The 23,704-nt window shown below is 38.6% G+C and overlaps 3 protein-coding genes across 10 annotated transcripts in view; 1 reads left to right on the top strand and 2 right to left on the bottom strand.

Moving 5' to 3' along the window:
* mark3a (MAP/microtubule affinity-regulating kinase 3a) overlaps nt 1–3,122 on the bottom strand; it is a 61,342-nt gene extending 58,220 nt beyond the window's left edge. For 6 of the 7 annotated variants that reach the window (XM_079262026.1, XM_079262024.1, XM_079262022.1 and 3 more), the window contains exon 1: nt 2,528–3,122. In XM_079262026.1, coding sequence (XP_079118152.1) covers nt 2,528–2,578 — 51 coding nt within the window. In that variant the 5' untranslated portion in view covers nt 2,579–3,122. Of the gene's footprint in view, nt 1–53; nt 176–2,527 lie in introns of those variants that run through there. The other variant, XM_079262021.1, reaches the window with a different exon arrangement.
* A 2,788-nt stretch (nt 3,123–5,910) lies between these two features.
* On the bottom strand, nt 5,911–14,916 carry eif5 (eukaryotic translation initiation factor 5). Its single transcript, XM_079261932.1, has 12 exons — nt 14,856–14,916; nt 14,007–14,191; nt 11,797–12,076; nt 11,641–11,722; nt 11,014–11,186; nt 10,788–10,899; nt 10,543–10,673; nt 10,285–10,446; nt 9,919–10,080; nt 6,632–6,796; nt 6,418–6,555; nt 5,911–6,330 (listed from the first exon to the last, which is right to left on the bottom strand). Exons 3-12 carry the CDS (start codon nt 11,866–11,868, stop codon nt 6,232–6,234), a joined length of 1,296 nt encoding a protein of 431 aa, XP_079118058.1. The 5' UTR covers nt 11,869–12,076; nt 14,007–14,191; nt 14,856–14,916; the 3' UTR covers nt 5,911–6,231.
* A 313-nt stretch (nt 14,917–15,229) lies between these two features.
* vps29 (VPS29 retromer complex component) lies at nt 15,230–22,963 on the top strand. Of its 2 annotated transcripts, none has more exons than XM_079262046.1 (4): nt 15,230–15,251; nt 17,820–18,011; nt 18,120–18,355; nt 22,510–22,963. In XM_079262046.1, the coding sequence occupies exons 1-4, from the start codon at nt 15,249–15,251 to the stop codon at nt 22,625–22,627; spliced, it is 549 nt and encodes a 182-aa protein (XP_079118172.1). In that variant the 5' UTR covers nt 15,230–15,248; the 3' UTR covers nt 22,628–22,963. The 2 variants fall into 2 exon arrangements, with proteins under 2 accessions (XP_079118172.1, XP_079118171.1); XM_079262045.1 differs by lacking the exon at nt 15,230–15,251 and adding an exon at nt 16,125–16,219.
* The last annotated feature ends 741 nt before the right edge of the window (nt 22,964–23,704 follow it).

Consider the following 23,704-nt stretch of genomic DNA (forward strand, 5'->3'; position numbering starts at 1 on the left):
TTCCAGAGCACAACTTCCAGACTAATGTCAGCTTTCCTTTCAGGGTTACTCACAAAGCTGCGGTGTCTCCTGGCTCCCTGCGAGCCCGTCATGTTTCAGCAGAAGGAAGCTCTGCCCTGCTGAAGATGCCCATAGAGATTCCCACCACACCAGATTTCCCCCAACTCACAGCAGGACTACCACAGAGAGGGAGATAAGGCAGCCTGATCCCAGGCAAGGCTGCCACAAGCAGACATGCCCAACCCGGAAATGGGGCGTTTTCTTTTCAAAATAAAATAATTTTATTTTGTTCGCTTCCAGAGTGAAGGAACACAGAGTCCTACATTTATTTTTCACAGTTATATGCAAAGTATGCTGACATTTACATGTAATTATGTGCATTGTGTTTGTTTTTTTCCCCAGATATGCAGCTGCTATTAATTTATTATCATGAGAAATCTATTTAAAGCACACCCACACACACAAGGTAAAAGCTCATTTTGTTTGTTCAAAAGCTAAATTTGACAAAAATCCGATTTTTCATCTGTTCTGTAGTATTACATATATGCATAAATAAAAATTATAGCAATAGTTTTATAAGTTTTCATTGCTGCTTTTGCTGGTTTGGAGTTTTTCAGCCACAATTGACCCAAATTCTTTCACAAATCAATTTAATTTGACCACATCTTATCGTCCCGATCTGAGCAGTAAACGTCTTATCTCCGGCCGATTCTCTGCTGCTACCGTGATGAGTCATGAGACTGATTTTATCACATGCAGACGTTTTGTGTTTGCAGTAACACAGACACACAGATACGAGGACGAAAGGAATGTATGGCACAATGTAAAGTACAAATTTCCTCGATACAGAAAGTATGCACAGCAAAAAACAAGGTTGCAGAAGTTTTAGGAGGTGAATTTACAAGGTCATTCTGATCTTCCGTCACAGTCAGTGCTGAAATCCTAAGTGGATGCAAACAAACAGTAATAATTTTCTGTTTATCTTCCTATAATGATTAGTTTACACCTGTGTGTGTGTTAAATCTAGTTTTATCTGCAGAATGGACTGCTTGTTCAACATAAAGCCACAGAAGTCTAAACTGTCTGCAAGTAAATTTAAAGGAAAATCTTTAGACTTTTGTTTTCCTTAAGAAAAACTATATATTTTCCAAGAAAATGTAGCCTAAACCAATTAAGTCTTGACCACATTTTCAGAAAAAACTGCCTAAAAAGACAAATCTAAAGCGAATAAATATTTTCTCCATAACTATGAGGGCAATCTTCATGTTTCTGGCCACATTAATTTACTTAGATCTGCTGTTTATACAGCAAAGTCACAACAGAAATGATTTCAGATTCCCTTTCCTCTAGAACAAGTTTTTACTGCGTTCTTGTATGAAAAAACTAAAAACAGTCTGATGTTATTTATCAGCACAGCTGAATCAAACATCACTGCTCTGACTTGTATCACAGCTCTAAATGGATCCAAGATATCTTATAGGGTTGTGTAACAGCAACACATTACCTGAGATATGAACTTAAAAGAGTGTTTTAAGTGACTCCACTGAGTGAAAGGGTCTCGATCAGGACATCCATACAGCTTAAACTTTTTTGGGTCTTTTTTAAATCAAAGAATTTAGGTGATTAAATGGAAAATTCTTCAATGATGACGTTCGGAGATGACTTCACAGCTGAGTGTTGCTGTCGGATGATGTTTAGACTTGTATGTTCACAGTGTAATGACTCTTACCGGTTACATCATCAGAGCTCATGAATATATGATTCAGCAGAGCTGATGTTAAGGTTATTGAGATTTAAATCCTGTCTACATGGCCTATATGCAAGTTAACATGAAACTGATGAACCAAACCAGACTTATTCTTACTAGTATGCTTTGTTCCACCCATTTATCCATGGTATTCTGATGGATGATCAGAGATTATCACAGTACTGCTAAGGTAAATCCATCCATTCATTCATTCATGTATACCATGTCTAAATTAGGATTTTAGTCGATTGTAAAGTGAAAATCCTTTAAAAATCCAGACAGGAAGCTCAAACCCTTCAGAATAAAGACGCTTGACCACCTATTTCTAAACAGGAGTCAGTTTGTCACGAGGGGGCGGTCCTAATAAGGATATTGGGAAGCTGAGTGGACGAGTCCATTGACTGACAGCTTGGAGAGCCAATCAGCGGTCAGGGCAAAAACTACTGTTGCCTGCCAGAACCAGCAAAGTACTGTAGTTTTGTTCGTGGCTCGGCCTAAATATCCCGAGTGTCTCCTAATTACCTACTGTCATTTACTAGTAAGAAATATTTAAACTTTAGCGTCAATAGTCAGCATAAAAAGGATCGATTAAAAATGCAGGGTGCGTTTGACTAGAGGTTATGATTGTTAACTGTTTATTATAAAGTGTAATCCCCTGAGTGAAACAATTAGCCATCATCCAAGCAAATAAAAAAACGCACCCATTTTCCCATTTTTAACTGCATTTCAGTCATATCTGATAGAAATAAACACGACAATCGTGGCCAGATAAATACTTACACTTTCCGTCACCTTCTCGTTGACCGTCGGTAAAGGAGTTTTTGTTGACATCGTCCTTAAACCGTGTCGAAAAAACACAATCTTGACTCAGACAAGCGACACAATAAATTATTGCTATGTTTTTCAGCTCTCTCTGGTGAAAAATGAAGTTATTTCTCTGCTTTTCAGCTCTTTCTGGTGAAACAGTCTCAGCATGGATCGTGATGATTTTCAGACCGGACGTGTTAGGAGCACCTGAGATGTTCAGGAGCTGGAAAAAAAAAAAAAAACTCAGGAAAGAGTAAAAGAAGCTCTTTTTCAGTATTTACATGGCGTATAAATACTGCTTGTGGCCTGTGTTTGACTCGATAGACAAACCAAATTAGTGTCCGCTTTAGGTTTGACTCAGTCAAGCCAACTAACGGCGCAGTTGGTCAATCTCCACAGGGTTTCTTTTATTTGTTTCTTCCCTTCTCCGCCACAGAAATCCGTTCAGAAGCAAACGGTGGCATCGGGTGTCACTGCTGGTTGTTTTAAATCGGTGATTAAAAGGTCTAGGTGGCTGAAAGACTCCCAGTCGGCTCGGTTTCTTCCATCTCCGGCGGCCCGAAGTGAAGCGGGTCTGTCTGCTTTAGGTGGGACCAAAATGGCTCCTCAGCGGCTGGGCTGGATTAGGATGCGTTCACGGACCTCTCACATCCTCAGAAATTAGCCAATTTTCACACCAAGTGGGCATTCTAATCTTTCTTTCTTTCTTTCTTTCTTTCTTTCTTTCTTTCTTTCTCTCTCTCTCTTTCTTTTTCTCTCTTTCTTACTTACTTTCTTACTTTCTTTCGTACTTAATTTTTCCCTTCCTTTCTTTCTTTCTTACTTAATTTTTCTCTTTCTTTCTTTCTGACTTAATTTTTCTCTTTCTTTTTCTCCCTTTCTTTCTTCTTCTCTCTTTCTTACTTTCTTTCTTTCTTCCTTCCGGCCCTTCTCGATTGTTCTAATTCTTTTTTTTAATGTTCCCTATACTTTAAGAAAAAAGTAAGTTTATTAAAATACGTATTTTAAACGGAAAACTTACTTCAGTTCACTATTTACTTTCTTGTTGCCTAAAGTTAAATTGAAATATTTTCATTGATATAAATTGTAAAAAGTTTTATTATTCTTGTAAAATAATCAAAATGACCAACAACTGCATTCATATGAACTCAAATTGAGGCTTGATCTTAAAATAAATGCATTTTGTATACTTATTTGGTAAATTTACAAACCACATATAGTGAAAATGTTAAACTGCCACGCATAAGAAAGTGGTATTCACTGTTGTTTAATAAGTTTCCAGTTTTACATAGCTTTATAGTGGGCATTCATTTTTTTCTTTCTTTGTTTTTTTTTTCTTTCCTTCTTTTTTCTTGTATTTTTCTTTCTCTTGAATTGTTTTAATTCTTTTGTGAATGTTAGCTTCGGAAAATTTACATCAGTTCACCATTTACTTTCTTGTTGCCTAAAGTTAAATTGAAATATTTTCATTGATATGAATCATAAAAATGTCTTGTAAAATAATCAAAATGACCGACAACTGCATTCGTATGAACTCAAACTGAGGCTTGATCATTATAATAAATGCATTTTGTATACTTATTTGGTAAATTTACAAACCACATAGTGAAAATGTTCAATTGCCACGCATAAGAAAGCTGTATTCATTGTTGTTTAATATGTTTCCAGTTTTACATAGCGTCATGTTTCTCTAAAAAAAATTTCCCTTATTCCTTTCCTCCCAATAAACATTAAAATTCACTCCAGTTCCCCACTTAGTGAGTCTGGATGCAGCCTAATTAAATGGGTGTTTTATTGTTTCTGACAGCCCCTGAAAGCAGCATGAATGTGTCCAGTTGAACTGGTGGAGGAAGTGAGGAAACCGACTGACCCTGGTCCCATTGGACCACTAAGTACTGGGAGGACTGTCATCGTTCAGTGTCAGGAGGAAACTGAAATGTGATTACTTAACGACATAAAGCATTCTGCTGCCCTTTTTCCAACCACCAGTTCTTATAATGTACATTTATTTCACCATGGATAGAGGAGTGAGCAAACATGCAAAAGTTACAAACTAACGAGAAACACAATGTGGAATATGCCATCAGATTAATAAATAATGCAAGATAAAGAAATAAAGCTGTCAAATTTGATGGAAAGTTGACTTAAAAAAATGTAGCATATCAGGACTTTAAAATCTTTGTTTTGGGTAAAATTAGGGAGCAGCAAAGCGGATTTAAAACATTCCAGTTTAAAAAAAAAAAAATACAAAATACTAATTTTAACCAAATATAAGTCTGAGGAAGCAAAGTTTAATCCAGGATGGTAATGAGTGTTTAAAAGCAGAAATATTGTAGTGCCCTTGGGTTTCTGTGGTAAAAGTGACAGGATTTATGCCTAAAATAAATCATTTATCCCAACAAGGCAGACTGAAATTACACAGTCCTGAATATCTTCATCTTCATGCTGCTTATCCGGGGTCGGGTCGCGGGGGCAGCAGCCTAAGCAGGGAAGCCCAGACTTCCCTCTCCCCAGCCACATTTGCCAACTCTGTGGGGGGGATCCCGAGGCGTTCCCAGGCCAGCCGAGAGATATAATCCCTCTAGCGTGTCCTGGGTCTTCCCCGGGGTCTCCTCCCAGAGGGACGTGCCTGGAACACCTCACCAGGGAGGTCCAGGAGGCATCCTGACCAGATGCCCGAGCCACCTCAACTGGTTCCTCCCGATGCGGAGGAGCAGTGGCTCTACTCTGATCTCCTCCCGGATGACCGAGCGCCTCACCCTATCTCTAAGGGTGAGCCCGGCCACCCTGTGGAGGAAACTCATCGTGAAGAAGGAGCTGAGCCAGAAGGCGAAGCTCTCGATTTACCAGTCGATCTACGTTCCTACCCTCACCTAAGGTCATGAGCTGTGGGTCGTGACCAAAAGAACGAGATCTCATCTACAGGCGGCTGAAATTATTTAATGGTTTAGTAACTCACTTTCTATAATGTACATCAGTAAAATGACTTCAGGAAGTTTTCAGGTTTGCACTCCAGGAAAATTCTGTATTTGCTTTGGTTTGAGACTATGCATCTTTATTATAGTAAAAAATTAAGTTAATTTGACCAACTGTACGTTGGATCTTTGTCTTCTGTTTTATTAAAAACTCACTGATGTGTTCAGTAGCACTACATATTTTGGTCTTTGGGTTCCTTCTAAAACCTTTATTACATTTTTGACACATATATACAGTATAGTACCAAGTATTCGAGTCAACCCGTCAAATAATTTGTACACAGTACTATCAAATAATCATCATTCTTCATCTTCTGCCGCTTATCCAGGGTCGGCAGCAGCCTAAGCAGGGAATATCAAATAATTCACAATGTAATGTGGTGAATAGCAAAACATTCTTTATTGACTGGAAAAATACAGGGAACAGCCCCAAAAATAAAGAGAAAAGAAAAGGTGCAGTCAAAACGATCCCAAACACCCATGATTAAAATCCCCGAAGCGACTTCATTTAACACATCTCAAAATTACAGTTGCTGAGCAGCGAGTAAAGCGCTATATTAAGTCATGCCATAGAGCAGAGGAGGGCTAGCAGAGGGGTGGGCGGGGAGGGAAGGTAGTAAAGGATGAAAAGGCCAGGCATGTAGGTCATACAGGGCATCGTGAATCAAAGCCACAACACAAGAAAAGCATCATCATCATGTCTCAGATCGCATCGATGTCAATGTCATCCTCTTCTTTCTCAGGTGTTTCTGGTTTCACCGTCTCCACTTTGAGCTTGTTGGCAGAGGACGAGTACACCACCTGAGCACAGAAAACATCACGTGCTCAGCCACAGATTTACGTTTACTAAACGATGCTGAGTCTGCAGATACTTCACATCTACTGTACCTCAACATTTTCATCTTCCTCGTCTTCCTCCTCGCTCCCTTCGCTCTCCTCCTCAGCCTCCTTCAGCCATTTGACAAAAGGAGCAGCCTTCGCATGGATCTCTTTGGCAAGTTCCTTGGAGACGTATTTCTTAGAAACCTGGAAAGAGTGAATTAAATTAAGCGCGAAGCAGCGAACATAACGGAGAAATGGGAGATTAAAGCTTCGCTCCCACCTTCTCTGCCCAGGCGAAAATGACATCCTCCTCCAGCAGGTCGGCGTCATACAGATCTTTGAGGATGATGGCGACACGAGGCAGCAGCTGGACCTGATGCAGCTTCACGACACACTCGAAGCCTCCCAGCAGATACTTCTGGGCTTTTTTGTTGTTGTGGCAGAACTGAGGAAAGATTTGACCACAAGAATCATGAGAAATGTGCAGAACTACTTCAGAGTGAGAACAAAAAGGTGTTAAATCTGAGGCTTTGAGGTTAAAAGAAAAAAATAATCTGCTCTTTATGCGGCAGTGTGCACTTTGAGACCGCAGAGCTGCACCGTGTACAGCATGAGGTCTGTGTGTACGTCTTATGTGGAGCAGGACGAACAGACATCAGGAAACAGCAGAAAGGGAAGTTTGCTCTCACATGTCTGATCATGTGACAATAGCTTCAGTCTGATTTGGGTCCACAGCTCGCCTGACTTCTACGTTTCCTCCAACAATCTGTGGCAGTAAGACGCTGGACTTGTTTAGCTTTTTAATGGTGATGCATCGTTTCCAGGCAGGAACCACGTCGTTTCCCCCGCAGACGCATTTCACTAGGGCTGCTCAATTATGGCAAAAATTGTACTCACGTGTTTTTTTTTTTTGTGTTTTTTTTTTTAAACTAAAATTGAGATCTCTTATTTAACACAATTATCATATTTAACATGAATATAGTTAATTTTAAACCGTGGCTTTTAAACAATGTCTTTAGGATTCCACAAATTTGAGAAAAACTAATAACATGAAGCTTTGTCTTGACAAAAAGCAAATACTGATGTAAACTCAATAGATAAATATAAGGATTAAGCAACGCTGTGCGTCGTGGTGCCCTTGACTCGGCGTTGGGCATTATTACTGTTTAATTCATGGTTCAGAGTTGTTTAATCCACTTATTCCATGGTCCCACACAGGAAACATTTTTATAACAAATTTGTATTTCTTTTTTACAACATTTGCTAAATATACTAAATTATACAAACTATTTCAATGCGGCCTGGATGTAGTTTTTATGCCAAACAACCGCTGTCAGGCTGCAGCGCGTTTCTCTGATTCACCTGTTAAAAAACAGCTGATCTGAACCAGCTGATTAATGTGTTGCTATGGTAACGCCCTGCAACGAAGGGATATTATAGTGTTTAACTCGCAGAACTACATGTGCGTTTATACAAAAATAATGCAGCCAGTTGTTACTGACAATGATAAACTATTCACCCATCACAACGTACCGAACCACTAAGCCTAAAAGGGTGGTGACTGGTCTCTGAGGTGGGCACTGGACTGTTATGAATTTTACTTCAGTAAAACTACAAGTGTTGTAAAGTTGGAAAAATGGTGTTTTATTCATCATTCTTTCTGTGCATTTTTGGCAAGATGCTTTCAGCATATAAATAAATACAAATTGGGAATTTTAAAAGTGGAAAAGTCTGGAAAAAAGCCAATATTAGTGAAATAAAATCATAATCCCCTCCCGTCCTCATATGCAAGTATGGTCAGCATAAAAGCCGACTAGCTTTCAATGTTGCAGATGTAAGCAACGGCTGGACGTCAGCTTCACTCGTCCTTTTGTAACATGATCTAATACAGGGTCCTCCATGTTTTTTAGGCCAGGGACCCCCATATGGACAGGAAGCTGGAGCAAGGACCCCCATACAGCTGTAACCTTGTACAGAACTAGTGGGTCTGTTTATCTCAACCAAAATGTCAGAAAGATCAGATGCATCCAAACTTCAGATAATTATCTGTGTATTTCCTGCTCTGCTTTGTGCTTCATCTGCAGCAGGTGGGCGCCACACCACTTCATGTCACCAGTGGTTTCTGAAGTGGAGGATCTCTGCTGGGTTTATACAATTTTTTTCCCCTTCATACAACTGGCAGCACCTGGTTGATCAGAGGTAACCTGCCAGAGCTGAAACGTGGTCCTCATATCTGTGCAGGAGGCTCGGAGTAGGTGTGCACATTCTGCAAGATTTGGTATTGATCTGATACCAAGTAAATAAAGAGCTTGTTAATGCCGATATTTTAATAAGGCTGCCAAAATGAACCGATGTTGGGAATGTTGCTGCCGAAGTGGATCAAACCCACTTAATTCTACTTATTTATCAGGTGTCGGACAGATTTCACTCCTTAGTGTTGTATTTTTAATAACTGGGTGTCCAGTCCGGATCGGGGCTTTGTTGCGGCAGTGAACTAAATCCACTTAATCTTCATTATTTATGGAGATTCTTGTATTTTTCAAACCTTACTTTTAAGTAAGGAGGTTATGAAACTAATATTGACAGATAAAAGCCAACATTGGCATCAATATTATCCATATTTTAATCAATCCGCTGACCATTAGCTTGGAGGGACAAGTCACAGTTAGTCTCCTCTGTCAGAAAAACTCGGTGGCTACGGTTCCACCATGCTTTTTAATTCAGAATTAATTATTCCAAATAAAAAGGTATTCTCCTTTAACTTTACATATAAATAATAGAAATTGAGGTTTACATGAAAAACACATTTAGTGCTTTTAATGTTGATTTATTTTACCTGTACAGCACTTTGGTTACTTTGAGGTATGTGAAAGTGCTCTACAAATAAAGTTTGATTGATTGATACTTAAACCAGGGTTGGGAAGGTTGCGTTACCATGTTTAGTTAATATTGTCTTAAAACAAATGCGGCGCTCGCTCGGAGTGAGCGAGAGAGAAAGAAAAAAAGGATGAATGAAAAGATTTTGTCTGGCAAACTTATTGTGCACATATTTTCTTATTGTGCGATTGACTTATTGCAACGGGCCTAGTTTATTTATGGTTATTTTTCATCTCTTTAAAGCAGATTTAACTTTTCTTCAGAATAAAAGTCCCGTGTAAACATAGCCAATGTGTGTATTTCTGACTGAAAGTCAGCATCTTTTGCTTCCGTCTATTTATACCAGAGAGGTTCATCAGCAGCAACTTAAAATCACCTTTCTGCTCTGTGTTAAGACATCACTCCGACCTGCAACTGGATAAAACTAAACTGCGACCATTGTGGTCCACAGCCACAGCCTCCAATTCCAACCTCTTGTTAATCATGTGAATGGACAGGTAATCAGTTAAACCATAATGCAGTGAAATGCTGAACATCTTATCGTTCCATTCAGTAGCTTTACTTAAGGGATTTTAGTTTGCCCATGTTAAGGCTACAAACAATCTTTCACACTGACTCAACAATAAAAACAAAAATTGGGCCAGAAAATGGTCATTATGGTGTTCTTAAAGAGATTAGACAGAAACATACTCGCAGGAAGTGGCGCTTGTACTTCTTGATCTGCTCACGGATGTTCTCGTTGAAGAGCAGCTCACTGAGGATGAGGGGGCCCATGGCCTTCACATCCAGACGCTCTGCTTCAGCCAAGATGTCCTTATCAGCCCCGTCAATCACTCCGCTCTCCTTCTTTTGCTGAAAGTGTGAGAAAGAGGGATAAAAATTATGATATTTAATCATTTAAAATGGGTTTCATGTGAGGGGAAATTTGCTATTAAACTAAACCATTTGCAGTCTTTCCTTTGTAAGCTCTGATATGAAACTGTTTACACATGGAGGAAAGTATGAAACAGAAAGTTACGATACATTAAATCTAATTGATGATCAGGGGAGACTCACTTTCACATAGCTGTAGAAGAGGTTGACCCTCTCCTCCAGGGGCTTCTCCAGGTCCTCGCTGAGTGTGAGGTTCTTGGCGTGGTCACTGATCTCTTCCATTCGTCGCCTCTGAGCCTCCTCTGTAGTGTCCTCTGCCCAGTCCCCATCGTCGTCGTCTCCGTCCTTAACGTCAGAAAGACAGAGAGATTTCAAGGCCAAGTGAAAGGCTGTGAAGCCCACAAAAAATTCTGGATTTTATGACAAGTTTAAAAAACACACCACAGCCTCAGGAGCATCAATGTCATCATGGTTTCCAGCCTCACTGCTGCCAGAGCCGTTTTCCTTGTCCTTCTTGCGATTCTTTTTTTCCTTCTCTTTCTTTGCAGATGCAGATCCACTATCGTTGCTCTCTGTTTTTGAGAAATAGCAAAGCAGCCATTATCACACCTGTATGCGACCGGATGAGAGCGACCTTCTGCTATGACCAGTTCGGTAACTTTTCACTTGGAAGAGGAAAACCTCACCTGGTGGGTTTTTGAGGATGAACGTGCAGAGTTTGTGTCTGGTGTCTAGCATGCCGCGATATCCACAGGCCTTACAGGAAGTGCCAATTGTTTGTTTCTTGGGATTGACATGCTATAAAAAGAGAAGAAAACAAATGTTAAGCCAATAACACCTTGACTGATCTGGGGGGAAATCTGCATAAGGTTCTCTGAGGAGAACTAGAATACAAAGCAGTGAAACATCTACCAGGTCAGTTTCAGGGTTGTCACACTCGGGACACAGCACAAATTTTCTGATGAACCCATCAAGCATATCCTGCAACTTGTTCGCCTCGTGGGATCCATTGACGATGTAACGATCGTTTTTGGTATCAAACTGGGTCTGAGCTCCGAGTTCACAACCAAAAAACTTGGTCGGGTCTGCAGGGGAGAGCAGAAACAACATATGTTTAAGATAACAAGGACACTTTCAACGCATTGCAGGTATGAAACACTTCTACAGCCAAGACGGAGCTCAAATCTTTTCAATTCCTCAAAAAAAGATAAGGGTGCATTCAGTGAACACCGTCCTGTGATCATCCTGCCAAGAGAAAAAAAAGTGTTTCGCTTTATTATAGACCTCACTGTATCAACTGACTAGATAATTTTGATTGCTGAATGTATCCAGTTCCTCCATCCCCTTGCCTCAACCAGAGAGGAACTAAAAAAGCAAAATAATGACTAAATTGATTTCATTCTTACAAATCCTTAAATAAAAATATCAATCAAAAGAACAAACAGGACAGAAATGAGAAGTCTCAGTTACTTAAAGTGAATATTAAGCCACAGGGCTTTGACAAATAAACGGAGGGAATACAACACGTGTTGTGCTTACATGTTGGAGGCCTGTTCAGAGCCTTTGCAACATCAACCATGTTGACAATGACCGTCTTGATTCCATTTCCTTTGCCTTCAACCTGAAGTTAGAAGAGAAGTTATCAATACTCTGTACAAACTAATATTTGCATAAAATATGGCAGTGTGCAGTTACCTTGGCAATCAGACGGGGCATCTTGTAGCGATAGAACTGGTCTGACACGCTGCGGTTGACGTTGACAGACATTTTGGCTGGATGTTAGTACTATCAGCAAGATAAAAAGATCTTGGTTGGGGATTTTTTGGGATCTTCTGTCTGGAAAAGAGGGGATGACATAAACGACTGCAAGCGTGCTCGGTCTCTGACATGAAAAACGCTGTGCCGCTATGGCTGCAAGCTCCTTGCTTGAAGGCTAGATTTCCACCACACAGGTTCCAACGGCTGCGCAACAGCTCTGAAAGAGGATAGGGACAAACATTAATCATTTATAAAACAAAGCTGACTGCACATGTGTTCTTACCAACATGACTGAACAAAGATTGGAACTAGTGGCTGCACAAAAAGCAAAGTGTATGTTCCAGTAACATGTTCAGACAACCACTTGGGAGTGAAATTATAATGAAACCTTAACTAAAATGTATTTTGTCTCTCCTTTTCAGTAATACACCATCCACTGGGGTTTAATTTAAAAGATTCCTGCAGGTTGCGGCTATTTTTGAGTGACTGCCATGATTTAAAGTGAACAAAATATGTTATGGCATAGATCCAAACTAAAAGTCATCAACAAAGTGGCCAAATTTAGGGCACATAAAATATGGTGGGAAGTCAGAGACTATTAACATGACGCTAAATTCTTTAAAACCGTGTTTGAGACCTGCCATGGTGAGGGAAGAATATCTCTGAGGTCAAAAAAATCATCACAGAAATTGCCTATAAGTGGCAATATGTCTTTGTCATCATGATAGTGCTAGAAAAGGGGGAAAAATAAGGACTTTTTCGTACCCTTTAGCACTGAAGACAAAGGCCAGATGTAACTGAGTTGTTTGTTCTGTGTCAGAAGACCTTGATGAAAGAGGTGCAGTTTCCAGAAAAAAAAGCTTTAAATTAGTTATTTAAGTTTAACTAAAAATAACCACAACCCCTGATAAAGTACAAGTTTAAGACTGAAGATAGTGTAAAATAATAAAAATTTAGGGAAAAAAAAACATGAACGTAGGTTCTAAGAGTCGAGCTCTAGGATAAAACAATATAGGCACAGTTTTATTCCATCTGCGGCAGTCCTTAATAAATTTTAGAATTTTAAATAATTTTTATCTATTAATGCAACTATTTATTGATTTTTGGACTTTGTGAGCCATTGGAAATGTCAGAATGTCTTTTATTGACTGTCTTCTGTGACACTAAAACTGAAATCGCTGTACAACAAATCTACCTATGGGATAGGAGTGGGAAATTTGAATTAAAAAAAAAAAAAAAAAAAAAAAAAAAAAGATTTTTTTTTTTCAAATAAATACAATTAATGCACTAAATTTTTTTGTCATTTTTATTGAACTTTTTTACTTGTCGTCTAGGACATTATAGCAACAGCAGAATGATAGTCTGGATACTGTGTTGTTTTTTCCTCATATAAATGAAGAAAAATGACGAGCAAAAAAAAAGTTTTATACATGTTTACTTGTTTTTAATCTACAAAAATCAGCAATATTGTGAGAATTGCGATTTAAATCAAATCAGCACCCAGAAAATTGGAATCAAATCGGAACAAAAGCATATTGTCACAGCCCTACTATGGGTACAAATAAAGTCACCTGAACCTGATGGGTCTTACAGTAAGCACGCATGACAGCCATGTCCAAAGCAGAAAAATAAAACCAGTCTCAGAATGAGCTGCATGAAACCCACATAATGGTCTTTGTGAAAGCCTTTTGTCTTTGGTCATGTAAGGCCAGCTCTTTTTAACAGGTCACAAACAAACAAGGCCTGGAAGCTGCCAAATAGCTCTACTATTGATTTTAGTACCAACATCCCAGTCTGCAGTGGTTTCAGCCACATGCAAGCATCACTCCTAAAAAAGTGTTAAATTTAATTTGTCTTTATGGAAACACGTTTTAGTTTTAGTATGGTTTCAGAAGTTGAATAATTTCACACAGGCAAGGTGGAGACTACTACAGCAGGGTTAGCCAACTAGCTTAGCTGTTTGGTGCAGAGTGCGTCATACAGTCCCTGCACACGAGTGACTGGTTGTGAGACGCCATTTTAACACAATGACACAAAACATAGCATTTATATAAATACCATCATATGTTCTACATGTACAAAAACAACAACCAAGCAATACAAACCCAATACAACTAAATAAATGGTGATCTGAACCAATCTCTTACCGTTTTCGCAAAACAAAGACATAAACACAACGCTGATCGTCCTGTTGCCGCAATGAACGGTGGTCGATAGCTTTGGCTTCCAAAAGGTCCACGGTAAAAACACCCTGGAGCGTTCAAACAGTGCAGATCCCAGGCTCGGAGGCGGAGAGAGGTGATCTGGAACAATCCTCGGGGTTTTGGGAAACCTTCAGGACAAGAAACGCTTGTTAATCGCAAGCATCAGCAGGTGTGACAAGTCGCTCATTATGTGTTGCTGAGCTGCCACGTACAGCAGTCCAACTAACCTGGATCCTTTTTAAAACAATCAATCACAATTTTATTAAAAGCAAAATGTACTTAGATAACTATCTGAACCGTAGAGACAACAGCTGAATCACGAAACACGTGTTTCATGGCTTATTTCCTTACAGATTACCTCAATGAATCGTTCCTTAAAAAAATATAAATAAAGATTAAAAGAAAAGTATACTTATCTTCAAAAACAAACGCCTACAGATTCATCATTTGTGTTTGAGATACATAATTAAAACGCAAAGCGTAACTGCGGTCAATGCGAGGCCATTAGCATTGCGCAGCTAAAGCTAACTGTTAGCTTATGCTAAGCTAACCATGGACATTAATGTAAATGGTTAGCTTAGCATATGTTAACCATTTACATTAATGTCTATGTTAGCATAAGCTAACAGTTAGCACTGCAGTCGACGCGCTTTCGTGAAGATAGAAATAAACGAGTAATGGTATCTCATTACGGTTAGATAGCTACAATTTTTCAAATAAATTACATTAATAGATGTATTATGTAAACTAAGGCGAACTGCCGTGAAAGTAATGAGGTTGTTTTCGACCTACCTCTCGAATGTTCTGTGAAATGCGGATACTCGCTTCGCTTTTACCGACGACTGTTAATCTCACAAACACAACACGAGAGCAACTTCCGCTCACAGCATTTATTTTAAAATAAAAGCGTGATTGGTTTATGTCACTTTATTTGGTGTTTACTTCGTTGAAGGTATGGAATTATGGAGTTATATAGTTTATTTAATAGCCACAAGATCGTTTTAATTATTTTGAAACTGTTTGTGAAATGCTACAGTCAGAATGATGACATTCGTTGGTTTTATTCTGAAAGAATTTTAGGAAGTAACTTGCGTGGCTTGACGCATTCCGTGTCCAGTTGTCTGATGTCATGACGTTGAACGTCCACTTCCTGAACTTGGCTAGCAGCAAACAGCAACAGAAAAGATGGTGAGTATAAAATGGCGAAAGGGGACACCATTTGCCTCGTTTTTAACGGGCTGTTAGTGCGCATTAAGTTACATTAGCCCAACGGTTTACGTAAGAGTTTGAAGTCTTGTCTTGAAAATATCTACGGTCTGAGTCTCAGGGATTTTAGTACGGAGGTCCGAGTCCGAGATGGCTTGGCAATCACGTGACAACTGATGAGTTGAGTCCTTAAAATTCACTCTTGTAACCCGCTGTCACTTCAGAAGACACATTTTCCAAGTTCAGGGGTCCCGGAGGTTTTCCACATTTGTTTTGCAACTATTGTTTTAGTTATTTTTATTATTATTATTATTATTATTATTATTATTGTCACAGTATGTTGATTTTCCTGTTTGCCAACCAATTAGCTTCAAAGGCTAACAAGCTAAAGGTAATTTTATTTTGTGAGGCGCTAAAATGAGGTTTTGGCACCCAATTATTATCATCTTTCCCTATACTTTTCAGTTTTTATTAATATTTTATTCATTTTTTTTGCTTTTTAAATCCCAAATAATTTAAGTGACATATCTATAACAACAACTATCCATCCATTCATTCATGGTCATTGTAATTTTGAAATTGTTAATTAAATTTGAGTTATTTAAGGGTTTTTATAACACTTTTATGTGCAGTTTAAATTAGCATTGATCATTAAATTACACTGAGTACTTTTGATCTGCTTAAGCACATGATTTTTCATTTGCTTACACTTATCATGATCACTAACCCTTAACAAATGATTCAGCCACATTGTCTTTTAATTTTTCTCGTTTGTTGTTAATCCATGTATCATTTTATTTTCTGTTTGCTGTCTTTTTTTTTTTCAACCCCAATCTTTGATCACATTTTGTGTCATTCCCCACATGCACGTCCTGCCTTCTTCCCTATCTCACCCACTCCCCACCCTTCACCTCCTTTACCCATCTTCAACCAACCAGGCTGGTCACCGGGTAAGTGTTTTCACTCTGTGCTGAATTTCTTTTTTTCCTCGTCTCTGTTCTGCCTGGCACTCTTAACACCAGAATGGGATTTGCTGTTTCTGCATCTCTCAGCACCTCTAGCTGCTGCTGTTTCAACACTGCAGTGCAGTCATCTTAACAGCACATGACGCCGGGTCTCAACTCTTGCCCCAGATAATAAAAATCTCATTTTACTCGTAGAGTAAAAGACCTTTTAAAATTTGACAGAGAAGCCTAAAACCCATATTTTAAGCTTAAACTTAATCAGGCAGGTCACCTTCCCAACATTTTTCAAATTCAGATATTTCATTTTTGTGTCTAGAAAGAAATTAGGAAACATAAAGCACTGTGCAAAAGGTTTTAGCTACCCCTTGTGTGTTTATCTTTTTGCTACCGAGGAGCTGGATTTTACCTCAGAGATCGTTCTCCGGGCTTTTTTGTGGTCTTTCAAAGTTTAACTGCTGAGCAGGCTCAATAGAAATGGTCTCCTTAGAAGGGTGATTACGTTGCACTACAAGAACTGGACTGAAAATCAGTGGCAACAGTTCAGATGGATAAATTCTCCTCAGCACCCAGACCTCAACATTAATGAAGCAGTGTGTAATCTTCTGGATAGAGAACAGAGTAAAAGGCAGAAACATCCAAAAATATGCTTTGAAAGTCTTTCAAGAAGTCTGGATAACTATTCCTGTGGACAACTGTTTTGACAAATAAAGCTGTTCACATTGGCTTTTTAAGCTCATTAGACTTGTATAAACTGTTTTTTCTTGTGTGTGCTTTATTTTCACGTATGTTTGCATAGTTACAGACATTGCTGCTACTCTTTCTTGTTTCCATGGAAATGTATAAAGAAATAAGGGTTGGCTTCAGACTTTTGCACAGTACTCTTGTAGCACATCACTTTGTCCATCCAGCTCCGGATTTGTCTGAAAATTTACTAGCCAGACTGATTTTTAGCTCTACAAAAGCATTAAAATGTTATTGTGGTATATATTTGTCAGCACTTACAGCATCTGTCTGCTGACTGGTGAGGTTGCAGTGTGATTTGGGAGTTTAGTTTCTACTATAGACCCTTAAGCTTCTGTCTTCTTGACATCTTGTGGTGAAAAACATTTTTAAAAACTTTCTCATCTGTCACAAAGTGTCTGAAATCCAGCAGTGCATTATAAGTTCATGATTTTCACTTTACATCCTTTTAAATTATGTAAAAAGTAATATTTCACAAGCCTGTCTGAAATCAGACACTTTATGCTCGCAGATGTTGTGTTTTGTTTTTTCAACGTGCATATGTTTATGAGTGCTTTGACTGAAGTGCGTGTATCCACTCTACTAGATTAATCTGAGCGCAGTAATAAAACCGGACATTACTTGGATTGTTTTTAAAATATTGTGTTTTAACGTGAACTAATGGAGGTGTACGGTGGTTATGGTGGAGTCTGTGTATAATTTTCTGCTTCAGGATACACCGGCGTGCTGCAGGACTCCATCCTCAGCCCACTTGAGTTTTCAGTGGTTGGTCATTACAGAAGATGGAGTGAACTAACCTGTGTGTTTGTGTGTGTGTGTGTGTGTGTGTGTGTAATGCTATTAGTTGGTCCTGGTGTTAGGTGATCTCCACATCCCCCACCGGTGCAACACACTGCCAGCCAAGTTTAAAAAGCTGTTGGTACCGGGGAAGATCCAACACATCCTCTGCACAGGCAACCTTTGCACCAAGGAGAGCTATGACTACCTGAAAACCCTTGCTGGGGACGTCCACATTGTGCGAGGAGACTTCGATGAGGTCTGTGTGTGTTTGTGGACAGCCTATCCATGTATCAGAGCCACACAAATGCAAAGAAAATAAAGATTAATTTAGTTGTCTTTTTATTTCTTCACTTCTTCCGTCCAGAACTTGAACTATCCAGAGCAGAAGGTGGTCACAGTAGGCCAGTTTAAGATCGGCCTCATCCACGGCCACCAGGTGATTCCATGGGGTGACATGGCCAGCCTGGCGTTGCTTCAGAGACAACTCGATGTTGATATCCTCATCTCCGGGCACACGCACAAGTTTGAAGCATTCGAGAATGAAAACAAGTTCTACATCAACCCCGGCTCGGCCACTGGAGCCTACAGCGCACTGGAACGGTGAGTGTTTGCTGTAAACCTCATACACAGTGCTTGCAGTGGTATGCAGCACTTTTAAATTCTATCTCTTTGCATACCGGGACTTTTACCGGCTTTCTTCAGCAATCAGTATACCCTCCTACGACTCCACCACATATTACAGCTTATATTTGTTGATTTTTATTATTTATTTTTTTAAAAGTCGCCTCAAAAGAAATATGTTAAGACCGGTTTAGATGCACAACGCTTCCTGTAAAACCACAACGTCACGCTGCACGTCACGTTGTTCACTCGCCTCTGTGTTTCCATTGAAGTGGACGTGCTTTGAATGAGAGGAAAGGTGGAGAAAAAAACTCATCGTAGCTGTAAAGTTACAAACTGGAGCAGAGCTGAGTGATGACAGTAGTACTACGAACAGTCATTTACTACAGTAGTACTACTAAACAGTCATTTACTACAGTAGTACTACTTAACAGTCATTTACTACAGTAGTACTACTTGACAGTCATTTACTACAGTAGTACTACTAACAGTCATTTACTACAGTAGTACTACTGACAGTCATTTACTACAGTAGTATTACTAACAGTCATTTACTACAGTAGTACTACTTAACAGTCATTTACTACAGTAGTACTACTAACAGTCATTTACTACAGTAGTACTACTAACAGTCATGTACTACAGTAGTACTACTAACAGTCATGTACTACAGTAGTACTACTTAACAGTCATTTACTACAGTAGTACTACTAACAGCCATTTACTACAGTAGTACTACTAACAGTCATTTACTACAGTAGTACTACTTAACAGTCATTTACTACAGTAGTATTACTTAACAGTCATTTACTACAGTAGTACTACTGACAGTCATTTACTACAGTAGTATTACTTAACAGTCATTTACTACAGTAGTACTACTAACAGTCATTTACTACAGTAGTACTACTTAACAGTCATTTACTACAGTAGTACTACTTAACAGTCATTTACTACAGTAGTATTACTTAACAGTCATTTACTACAGTAGTACTACTAACAGTCATTTACTACAGTAGTATTACTTAACAGTCATTTACTACAGTAGTACTACTTAACAGTCATTTACTACAGTAGTACTACTGACAGTCATTTACTACAGTAGTATTACTAACAGTCATTTACTACAGTAGTACTACTTAACAGTCATTTACTACAGTAGTACTACTAACAGTCATTTACTACAGTAGTACTACTAACAGTCATTTACTACAGTAGTACTACTAACAGTCATGTACTACAGTAGTACTACTAACAGTCATGTACTACAGTAGGACTACTTAACAGTCATTTACTACAGTAGTACTACTGACAGTCATGTACTACAGTAGTACTACTTAACAGTCATTTACTACAGTAGTACTACTAACAGTCATTTACTACAGTAGTACTACTGACAGTCATTTACTACAGTAGTATTACTTAACAGTCATTTACTACAGTAGTACTACTAACAGTCATTTACTACAGTAGTACTACTTAACAGTCATTTACTACAGTAGTACTACTAACAGTCATTTACTACAGTAGTACTACTAACAGTCATTTACTACAGTAGTACGACTGACAGTCATTTACTACAGTAGTACTACTTAACAGTCATGTACTACAGTAGTACTACTAACAGTCATTTACTACAGTAGTACTACTAACAGTCATTTACTACAGTAGTACTACTAACAGTCATGTACTACAGTAGTACTACTAACAGTCATGTACTACAGTAGTACTACTTAACAGTCATTTACTACAGTAGTACTACTGACAGTCATTTACTACAGTAGTATTACTTAACAGTCATTTACTACAGTAGTACTACTAACAGTCATTTACTACAGTAGTACTACTTAACAGTCATTTACTACAGTAGTACTACTTAACAGTCATTTACTACAGTAGTATTACTTAACAGTCATTTACTACAGTAGTACTACTAACAGTCATTTACTACAGTAGTATTACTTAACAGTCATTTACTACAGTAGTACTACTTAACAGTCATTTACTACAGTAGTACTACTTAACAGTCATTTACTACAGTAGTACTACTGACAGTCATTTACTACAGTAGTATTACTTAACAGTCATTTACTACAGTAGTACTACTAACAGTCATTTACTACAGTAGTACTACTTAACAGTCATTTACTACAGTAGTACTACTAACAGTCATTTACTACAGTAGTACTACTAACAGTCATTTACTACAGTAGTACGACTGACAGTCATTTACTACAGTAGTACTACTTAACAGTCATTTACTACAGTACTACTTAACAGTCATTTACTACAGTAGTACTACTTTACAGTCATTTACTACAGTAGTACTACTAACAGTCATGTACTACAGTAGTACTACTTAACAGTCATTTACTACAGTAGTATTAGTAACAGTCATTTACTACAGTAGTACTACTTAACAGTCATTTACTACAGTACTACTTAACAGTCATGTACTACAGTTGTACTACTAACAGTCATTTACTACAGTACTACTTAACAGTCATGTACTACAGTAGTACTACTAACAGTCATTTACTACAGTAGTACTACTGACAGTCATTTACTACAGTAGTATTACTTAACAGTCATTTACTACAGTAGTACTACTTAACAGTCATTTACTACAGTAGTACTACTAACAGTCATTTACTACAGTAGTACTACTAACAGTCATTTACTACAGTAGTACTACTAACAGTCATTTACTACAGTAGTATTACTTAACAGTCATTTACTACAGTAGTACTACTTAACAGTCATTTACTACAGTAGTACTACTAACAGTCATTTACTACAGTAGTACTACTAACAGTCATTTACTACAGTAGTACTACTAACAGTCATGTACTACAGTAGTACTACTAACAGTCATTTACTACAGTAGTACTACTGACAGTCATTTACTACAGTAGTATTACTTAACAGTCATTTACTACAGTAGTACTACTTAACAGTCATTTACTACAGTAGTACTACTAACAGTCATTTACTACAGTAGTACTACTAACAGTCATTTACTACAGTAGTACTACTAACAGTCATGTACTACAGTAGTACTACTAACAGTCATTTACTACAGTAGTACTACTGACAGTCATTTACTACAGTAGTACTACTTTACAGTCATTTACTACAGTAGTACTACTTAACAGTCATTTACTACAGTAGTACTACTTTACAGTCATTTACTACAGTAGTACGACTGACAGTCATTTACTACAGTAGTAATACTAACAGTCATGTACTACAGTAGTACTACTTAACAGTCATTTACTATTTGTCATGCTGTTTGATCAATAAGTTACAGCTTCACGAGCATTCTGCTGAAAGATAAAATACTCTTCAGGGTGTTGATTTCAGTAAAGAAAGTTGGAATATGATGTTTTAAATAAATGTCATACTTCTGTGGGGGAAAGGCACTAAATGCCACCATAACAATTCATTCAACTTTTCACAAAACCTTATTAAAAAATCAGACATTTGAATCTGCATCAGCTGCAAAAAAAATCTCTGAATGCTGGAGGGACTTGTTTCTTTGGCCTTTCTCTTCTCTCCAACCAGTCTGCCAAGCGGTCCAGACGACTATTTTGTTTTCTTCAGATAGTTGTGTGAAATTCCCAGTAAATACTCAGACCAATAACCCTGTCACGTTCAGAGTCCTTTATATCCCTTTTCCATCATTCTGATGCTCAGGTTGAACTTCAGCAAGACATCTTGACTGTGTTGAGTTGCCGTCGTGTGATTGGCTGATTTGATATTTGTGTTAAAAAGGTGATGCTGATGAAATGGCCAGTGGCTTCATTTCCTGAGTGAGCCAGTTGCAGATGTTTTTAAACATCAGTTTAGTCTTTAAGAGCTTTCACACAGCTTCATATCAGGGAATCTGCAGCGGAAAACACACACTGATGGTTTTTACCGCTGAAATAGAAGATTCATGGCATGAATATACTTTTGGACTTGCATTGAAGTTAAATTACAAGCTGGAAGCTTTTCATTGAGTGTTCACCTCACACTTTTCTTTTGTAAAGGGACAACTTTCCATTAAAGGCATCGTTTATGGCTGTAGAGGCAGACTGATTATGTTTGGGACCAGCTTTGTCCAATAACATATCCTTATTTTCTCCTTACAGAAACATCATCCCTTCTTTTGTATTAATGGACATCCAGGCCTCCACAGTGGTGACGTACGTTTATCAGCTCATCGGCGATGATGTCAAAGTGGAGAGAATCGAGTACAAGAAATCTTAAATGGCTTGAAGATGAAGGGAAGAGTGCTGAAGAGGCTCAGAGTATGGTTTCATTCCTGTCCACCAGGGGGCAGCAGCTCCTTCCGTCACCACAAAGATGATGCTGTAACAAACTGTTCAATAAATAAACTATCGAGGATCTGTGTATTATATATTGTTTATATGTCATCAGCATTTGTTTCTTCCCTAGCATATCACGTTTTGCTAACAAAATTCATACCTAGTGCCATTTTCTCTTTTTTTTTCCCATTCCTGTCACATCCTGTACATGTAACTATCAGGCCTTTAGTTTTCTGTAGTCAGTAATGTTCATTTGCTCAATAAAAATGTAATCTCAGTCCATTTGTTGCTTTGACAATGAGGAAAAAGTTGGTGTACACCAGCTACAGTGGCTTGCAACACTATTCATTCCCACATTTTGACACATTCAACCCAACAAACAAATATATTTTATTGGAATTTTATGTGAAAGACCAACATAAAAGTCACACAGTTGTAAAGTACAATGGAAATTACACACAATTTTAATTTTATTTGCACAAATAAACTGGAAAGTACAGTGTACGAAAGTATTCAGCCCCTTTTTCTCTGAGTGCAACTAATTGCCTTCCGAAGTCACCTGATGACTGCTGAATGATTGAATCTTGGCCCAAAGACTAGAGTACACCTGTGTGTAATCTAATCTCCGTACAAGTACAGCTGTTCTGTGACGCCTCAGAGGTTTGTGATGGACTGGCAAGCTGTCCAGGGTGTACCCTGCCTTTCGCCCAAAAGACCGCTGGGATAGGCTCCAGCTTCCCCGCGACCTTGCATCGGACTAAGCGGTTAGGATGATGGAGGAATGTTTGAGACCAAACAGACCATGAAGTCCAAGGAACACCAAACGGGTCAGAGATAAGGTTGTGGGTTGCAAAGCAGGGTTAGACTATAATAAGATTTCCAGAGCTTTGAACATCTGACGCAGCACTGTTCAGTCCATTATCCGGAATTGGAAAGGGTGCGCCACAACTGCAAACCTACCAAGACTCAGCCAAGCACCTAAAACTTACAGGCCGAACAAGGACAGCACTGACAAGCC

The sequence above is a fragment of the Telmatherina bonti genome (genome assembly GCF_933228915.1).
Source record: "Telmatherina bonti genome assembly, chromosome: 22".
Classification (NCBI taxonomy): domain Eukaryota; kingdom Metazoa; phylum Chordata; class Actinopteri; order Atheriniformes; family Telmatherinidae; genus Telmatherina; species Telmatherina bonti.

Bases quoted from the DNA above. Each gene is read 5' to 3' on its own strand.
- eif5 (XM_079261932.1), bottom strand. From the start codon at position 11,868: ATGTCTGTCAACGTCAACCGCAGCGTGTCAGACCAGTTCTATCGCTAC. The intron at 6,797-9,918 runs GTATGTTTCTGT...ATCTTTCCTCAG, and splicing joins ACAAGCGCCACTTCCTGCGA to TTCTGCCACAACAACAAAAA. The intron at 6,331-6,417 runs GTACAGTAGATG...TTCTGTGCTCAG, and splicing joins AGGAAGATGAAAATGTTGAG to GTGGTGTACTCGTCCTCTGC.
- vps29 (XM_079262045.1), top strand. From the start codon at position 16,133: ATGCACGTCCTGCCTTCTTCCCTATCTCACCCACTCCCCACCCTTCAC. The intron at 16,220-17,819 runs GTAAGTGTTTTC...TAATGCTATTAG, and splicing joins CCAACCAGGCTGGTCACCGG to TTGGTCCTGGTGTTAGGTGA. The intron at 18,356-22,509 runs GTGAGTGTTTGC...TTCTCCTTACAG, and splicing joins GCCTACAGCGCACTGGAACG to AAACATCATCCCTTCTTTTG.